Below are 8,261 nucleotides of genomic sequence, written 5' to 3' on the forward strand. Positions count from 1 at the left end.
CAACCGGTTACGATGACAGTTCGACGGTGAATGGAGGCTATATATAATTCTTGCAAATGATTCCGTTTGAACTTCAACAGTTTTTATACGAAATATACGGATGTCTGTATTTTATAAAAAAATGTTTAAATATACTTTTAATTTTTTAACCATAATTTTTTTTACCAGTTTTATATCCCAGAAGTTGTCAAAACACTTAACTACAAATTATGTGTTGAATACAATGCTCGCGACAGACTGCAAACGACATCTGTCAAATATTAAAATACACACTGTTATTATGGACGAACCTATTTTTACAGCTGCACGACTACACGACTGCAGGCCGACAGTTGTCATTCTCGTTAACTTCAATTTTATTAGTATTTGTCAGAACGAAATTGTGTACATGAAAACGAACAACTGAGTTGCTTTGTGTACATGCCSGCCATTGTTATGTTGCTGCCCTCTCACAAACGTTCATGTAGAAGGATTCACAACGCCATTTTCAGTTCACTGTCGTGCTGCTGCAGTCTGTCGCTAGCATTGTGTTCCACACATTAAGAAACTCCAGAGAATGACACATTGCAAAGCAAATTTGTCGAAACGTCACTCAAAATTTGTCAAAAATTCAACAAATAAAATTTTTAAAAATTAAGTAAATGTATATCTTTTATTTATTATTTATTATCCGCTTGATTCTGGCATATGCTTATGTATTGAAAAAATTAATTCGTGCCCCTCGAAAGCACAGCTGATGGAATAAGGTTGTAATTTTTTAATAAGATTACGAGCTCCGCGTGTAGGCGCGCTATAATGTGATTTTATCGCACTAAAAAGTCGTGTGTTTATTATTAAACGAACAGTATTTCGTCTATATTAAATGTCAAAAAATGTGAATAACGTTGGGTTACAGTTTGTTTGCAACAATTGCTATTTTTGCGAATTTGGCGAATGTAATTATAAATAGCTTTAGCACATATAGAATGAATCTGAATTTTAGATTAAGATTCATGTTAATTTTGCGTTAATTTCTACAAACTTAAACATAAGTTGGACAGTGTTTCTGTTTGGGAAACTAAAAAAACTGATGTGAATAAAATATAATAATGTATGGCGTTGTTTTCGCCGGAAATAGTTATAGTGCTAGATTTTTTGTGTATTTCTAAAGCAGTGCTATAGTGGATGCTATACAAATAAAAAAAAGCTGTCTCAAAAAATTTTTGCAAAGCAATATAAATTTAAATCGTTGAAAACTGCATTCTTATAAAAATTAAGTACACCCAAGCAAGTGGTCCAAGGACTCTGTAATGACGGCTATTTTTAATGGCTTTGTATAGTGCGATTATTTTTGTGTTGTTGCACATTTACTGCTTTCTTTAAAATACGAGTTATATATTTCGTTTTTTGCGCGTAAATAGTGCTTACTCTCTCCTATTAGTAAAAAAAAAAATATATGTATTAGGCGATTATAATATCAAAATGCACATGATTTTTAAGTGAAATGTGTATGGTTTTAAAGTGCAATACATCAAAAATATATGTCGAATAAAGCATGTTTTAACATATGACAGTGATTAATTTGTTTTGATGACTTTTTAGATTACAGAAAATACATAAAGTTGGTTTCAACGGAAATATGAGTTAGCTATAAGTTAGCCTAAAAATTTAACGATGAAAAATCAGTAGTGTGCGTCAATAAGCACTCTGATATAAAAGCTAGAAGTGTGTTTTAATTCAACAGCTTTGAACATACACATTATGGCCTTGTTGAATAAACTTTTTTTTCCAACGGCTAATACATCTACTATTTCAACTACAAACTCACTTGCAACGTCTGCATCGTCGTCTGGTACTGCTTCAACATCTCTTCATGGTATAACTTCTGTTCCAGCAGTTTCTTCAGTAAAATCTTTAGAAAACTCAAGAAATTCAGAATCGATTTTCAGAGGAATAAGTGGAGTAACTAGTCAACGTGTACATAACAACAATCAAGCGGTACACTCCAAAAATTATTTAAGGTAATGTAAACAATACGATAACTCCGCAGATATCTATATGTAGTATTATATAAGGATAATAAATTTTATGCAATTGAAATGTGTATACAGTTTAACATTGTAATTTATTGACTAATTTTACAATGCCCTTTAATCGTTTACGGTTTACTTCTAACAATAATTAAAAAAATAATCTCTCTTAAAAGTTGCCAGCTTTAATTTTAAAGCCAATACGTTAGGTTCAATATTAGAATTTAATAGAAATTAAAGAAATAAGTAATAAACATGCAACGTAATTTTGTCAAAGCAAATTTGCTTCATCTGAAAATTGTTTATGGTATGTGAACGTATTTATACAAAAGAACACTTCCAACTTATCTATTAAAGCAAGAGCGTGGAACAACCCCAAGTTCTAAGAGAATCAATCAGTATTTTGTAAAACATACAAATAATTAGTATTCTTATAAATATTTCTTTGTATTATTTTTTCAAATGTTGCATCTGAGCCGAAGATTGGCCAAAAACATTTTGTAAATATAACTAAATTAAATTAAATTGTAATGATAAAATTATTTTGACCATGAATTGCTCCATCCATTGTTCATTTACCATATCTGCACTTTTATTTTCTCTTTAAGAAATTTTGTATTATTTGCTGAGGTATAATCTATGAACTCCTAGTTAGGGAATTCATTCATCTACAAATTTAATGGTTTTCTTTTATGATTTCGACTTTATAAATATTATTAAATTTTAATTACAAAAAATAGGCATAAAAACTTTATTTACGAATAAACACAGAAATACATTTATATGTAAGTATATTCCTATAGATTAGTAGTAAAGCGAATGCAAATTGGCACTCTGCCACATAAGCTGGTAGCCTTTTAGTTGAATCGGACTGTTCATTAATTCGCAAACGAGATCGCAAAATAAAATAATAGGTATATTTGTATATATGTATGTATGCACATCTGTAATCTGCAATATAATGATGCTTACTAGCCTAGTGTTTCTCGACAACGCGTGCATATGTTTACACTTATACAAATGTATATGAAAGAGTTTGTAAATAAAAACAATCACATGACTCGCTAATCGGCTGCCACCCGTGATTATTATGTCATATGTTCGCAAACTGGTCTCTACAATATCATGGCATATCAGCCTTTTTAGTTTGTTTTATTCGTATTATTTACTCACTCTCTTAACGCTCCCAGTGTGTTCAGAGTTGCCAATAAAGTATCGTATAGTAAAATTTGCTAGATTCAAAAATAAGTACAAAAGCAAATGCGACTAATAAATAAATAAAACTAATTTTAAATAAAACGACAGAGTATGCATATGATTGGGTGAAATAATTTATATTTGAATCTAGCTCATATGCCTTCAATTTAATTTTGTTTATTTTTAACAAAACAACAATAAGCATTTGCACGAATTGATGCTTGGTCAAAAGAATAATAACTGGTTGAAAATTAAAATTTATACAATTGAAGTGATCGGTATTTATAGCATTTAAATGTAATCACTCAAAATTTTTTGGCATATAAAATAATATATCAATATAGATTTATATAAATAGTGTATTTTCTACCTGTGTATATCTCTAAATTTTATTTTAAGGATATTTTGATTGAAACTATGTGCAACCAATAAGAATCGTTGTGACATACATATTTTGCGTAAAATTTCTTTTAAAGTCAATTAAAGTTCAAATGAAACAACAATATGCTCTCTAATCATATCAAACCTAATTTTGCTTAACTGGGGTATGCCTCCAATATTATACTCATCGGCAAGGTGAGCATACAATCACGGCGGTCGTTAATTCGTCTAGCGGACGGTGTGCTTTGTACTTTCAGCTAGCTTCTTTTCTCTTGCGGTCGCTAGCAGTAAACGTATGTGCTGGTCCCAACTGACCCAACAACACCCAATTCGATGATAAAATGATTACGAACTTTTTCAATTCATCGAGATAGGCGGCTGGTAATAATAACTGTAATACTAGTTTTCATTACTATGACTATTAATTGATTAACATTCTGTTGGTTATTAATTGTACCGATATGTACGAAGCATCGCATATATGTACATACAAAGCATCCTACATTTAAATAGTAAAATTTATTATTGATAAGTATTAACAAGGTGGAAAGATACCGCACATAATTTATTTATTTACTTTTTTGAAGAACATAAAATGTATGTTGCTTAGGATCAGTTCCTCATAATTTGTATTCAAATAACTATTAACATTTGAACAGGCAGTAATATCTACAAAAAAAAAAAAAAACTCACATATGTAATGATATTTTGAAAAATAGTAACATTTTAGATATAAATATGTAGATTAATTTAATACCATACCATACCTTTCTCTTTTGTTTATATTTTTATAATTTTTTTGGACAATATAAGGTAAATACATATACATACAAACATATATACGTATAGACAAATGGAACATTATTTCAATATGTGCTCGCTTAATGTCCGAACCGCAGCACAGAAAGACGTTGAAATTTGCATAAGTATTCCTTTAGTCCTGCAGAAGGTCCCAACCGAGGCCTTTTTACATATTAGTTGAAATTTACTGCTAGTTGTTACTAAACAAGAAAAGTTTGAATTGTAATTTGAGATTAATGCGCAATAGCTCCAAAATATTTTTGAAGCATGCATAGAAAAATGCAATATTTAAACGGCAACTAGGAAGTTTGTGTTTTCTTACGTGTATTTCTATCTGGCTTTTAGCCGTCGATTTAGCACTTACTTCGATAAATGTTGAAAAAACTACTAAAACTAGAGTACTTTTTATCGTTTTATGTTAAAAGTAAAATGTAAAATAATTCATATACAAAACAAATATATTTCAATAAATTGCTTTCATGGGCATTTATTTTACAATTTTCCAGTTCACCATCTTTTTTTAAAATCCAGCAAAAATCTGTCATCTTTTAACTATCTCATAACCCTTGATACCTTTCTCCCATTACCTTTAGAATCTGAAGGAAGTGCTTTGTCTGCTCCTCAGTATAATTTTCTAAATTCCCAGTATCTGCACGTTTGATTTTTATTCTCATGTTCGGTAAAGAGCCTGAAGGTGGGGATCACTTAATATTTCTACGCACGAGAAAGTCCTAAAAATCCTTGTAGTGAGTGAAATAATTTTTATTTTATTAATTTAATTTTATTACTAAAAAGCCTTTTTTTGATCAAAATAATAATTGAAATAAACATAAAAGCAAAAGCACATTCAATAGTTATGAACAATTTTTTTTTAATCTGGGCACATGAAAATATAAAAACTTCCTAAGATATCTAGAGCAACGAAACAAAAATTTTGTTTTCGAGCTGTGTAATATTTTAATAGAGTTTTAGATATCAATGCATTTCGTTTCTTTACATAGTAGTTTACAAAAGTTTTCTTGTAATACAAGTATATTTAAACTTTACTGAACCACATACAATTTGTAGATAACAAATTGGTAATAGTTTGGAAGAGGTTTGGTAAGCATTTCGGAACTGATCATAAGAGCTCTATAATATTGAGAACCAAAACAAACGTTATACTTGTAAACAAATCAAAGTTCGTTGAGTAGCGATAACTTGCAGAAGATTTTCCTACTTGCGCTCTTTAAGGCCAATGATTAGTTAAAAATCACGATCCCGTTTTTCGCACCTGGTATGCATATATACATATGTACATATGCACATGTGCATACATATACATATACAGCTGTGTTCACGAATAGGGGAAACTTTAGTATACCATCCAACGATTTTGGGGTTAAAAGTGGTATGGTTGGACAGAGCTGATGCTCCAGATTAAGAATATACATATATAATAGCCGCCGCAAACCTATAGTTTTCGAGATATTTGCATTAAAAGGTAAGAATTTCGCAAATTTTATTTTGTAACTTCTCGATTTATAGTAATTCGTTTTTTTATATTATACATATTTATTTTCTTTTTTTAATTATTTAGATATTTGCTTAAAATAAGAATTTTACTAACTATTTAACAGTCAAATCACAGCCTGCTCGTATGTTAATTTGCCTTTTATTTTGCCATTTTAACGGCATTTCTCAACCAGCATACAGTAGCATTACATCTTTAAATATATTTACGGTACACTGCTGTGTCACTTTTCGGCGGGGCAATACATATGTATCGTCTTTCGCAAATTTTATTCATGCACTAACGTGCTTCTTCGTCAAAAGAGGTACTTTTCTCGGACTCCTTGCATGTAAATTTACTTCTATTAGCCTTCGACGAAATGTGACAGCACTGGTCGTTAGATTCAGTTCTCGCTTTTCGATTAAGCAATCCCTTCTTATACCCGCTAAACAAGAAATAAAGACCGATTTCAATAAATTTATATCACACAATTACTATATTATTTTAACACACTTACTGGTTGCAGTTAAATTTTTTTTTCAACTATTCCCGTCAAGCACTACTACTTTAATGAATAGTAGATTTTTAGTGCAAATATTAAAATGTATCATAAAGAAAGCAACGCAAAATAAAAACAGTGGAATTTTGTTGTTTTTTGTTAACAATATTCTGTTCAACGAAAGTATTGTACAACTGTTCAATTTAATGTGAGTATCTTTAAAAAAAATTCAAAAAAATATTTACATATAATTCACGTTTTTTTATTTACGAACGTTTCTGACCACTGACCAGACGTGATTTTCAAGCAAAAAAAAAAAAAAAAATTATAGTTTCGGTGCAACCAAAGCTGACTTTTTTTTTTAATATATATTTATTCGCAATCTATCAAATGACAATCAGCAAATTTTTTAAATACATTCATAGTGACAGGATTGATTGTTCTCCATTGAGACTAATCAATATATTCGTAAATTATTTATATGCTTAAACTTCTTAAAACTACTTAAAATCTATATGGAAGATCCAAAATGTGAGTTCGTTTTAAGCGTCTAACATCCTTACTGTTGTCTAGTAAACTTATTGCCAGTAAGTTTTCGTCGTTGATGAAAGTTGCTTCGTTTTTTCTTTTATGTGTATCTTCCAAGTGAGTCGTCTGTCCAAATAAAACCAAGGTATTTCACAGTTTCACTTTCAGGTATTATGGAGTCATTTAACGTTACGGGGGGACATTTCTCAGTCCTTAATGTAAACGTTATTTGAACAGATTTCTGTGATTTCTGGGCCCCGTGTTATATACAATATTTACAGCTGACCTACCGATCGCTAATGGCTTAGAGGTAGCAACTTATGCTGATGATACGGCATTTATCGCCACCAGTTTTAATCCTAGTGATGCCTCACTTCACTTACAAGAACATCTTAATATTGTTGAAAAATGGCTAAAGAATTGGAAGATAGAAGTAAATACACAGAAATCTGTTCGAAACTATAATAAGATGAAATTCCAAACAATAATTTTTCGGTTAGTTTATATGGCAGTTATAAGTTATAGTTGTCCTATCTAAAAAACAAAAAACGATGAATATAGCGTTGCACAGTGGCCAATTTGGCTTCGCTAGCGGCATTTTATTCATAGTTTCCAAAGTAAAGAAGGTATCTTCAAATTTTTTTTTCTCTATTCAGAAAAAAATCAAACAATTTTTGAAAAAAAATTAATTTTTTTCTTCTTAATTTTTAATTTTGTTTTTAATTCAATAAAAATTTTCCACCATATATGCATTTATAAAATAAGAAAAAAATTGTCAACTCAAAGAGAAACCATATTATAAAAGAAATATTAATCAGATTCTTCAGTAAAATATTCAGAGAAATTATCTTTAAAATGATGCATTATAAGCAAGCTTTTAACTTCCTTGTCGAAACTAATATTTCTGGAATAGGAAATTGATGAGCCGTTGGATAATGAAGATATTAAGGGATCGGAAGAAACAAAAAGAGCGTTAATTATATCTTCCATTGCATTTTTTCTGCAATCTTTTCTGGTATTATTTTCACGGATGTTCCGATAATCTTGGCTTCAAGCGCCTCCTCGGACATCATACCCATTGGAAGCAAAAAATGATTGATTATGTCTGCTCCATGAATTAAAATTCTGTGAACAGACGAGGGCATGTAAAACCAAGGGTATAAAATAACAAAAATTTCGGCAGTTTAAATTGCGTAAAGTCTGAATGCCTCCGTGTTTATATCGTATCCACATGCAAGTGCTCGTAAGACGACGCTGAATCGATATATTAAATTTTCGTTCACTCCAGTTATAGATATACGAGCGGCTAAATTTGGTTGTTGAAAGAACCTTCTTGCCCTATTTCCGTTGTTGG

The 8,261-nt window shown here is 30.3% G+C and overlaps 1 protein-coding gene across 3 annotated transcripts in view; it reads left to right on the top strand.

Moving 5' to 3' along the window:
* Window positions 1–853: 853 nt before the first annotated feature.
* Window positions 854–8,261, top strand: part of LOC108967066 — a 22,298-nt gene continuing 14,890 nt past the window's right edge. The window contains exons 1-2 of one of the 3 annotated variants that reach the window (XM_018930296.1): window positions 854–935; window positions 1,582–2,000. In XM_018930296.1, coding sequence (XP_018785841.1) covers window positions 1,741–2,000 — 260 coding nt within the window. In that variant the 5' untranslated portion in view covers window positions 854–935; window positions 1,582–1,740. Of the gene's footprint in view, window positions 936–960; window positions 2,001–8,261 lie in introns of those variants that run through there. The other 2 variants (XM_018930298.1, XM_018930297.1) reach the window with 2 other exon arrangements.

Source organism: Bactrocera latifrons, unplaced genomic scaffold (genome assembly GCF_001853355.1).
Source record: "Bactrocera latifrons isolate USDA-ARS-PBARC rearing strain unplaced genomic scaffold, ASM185335v1 scaffold_174, whole genome shotgun sequence".
NCBI lineage: Eukaryota > Metazoa > Arthropoda > Insecta > Diptera > Tephritidae > Bactrocera > Bactrocera latifrons.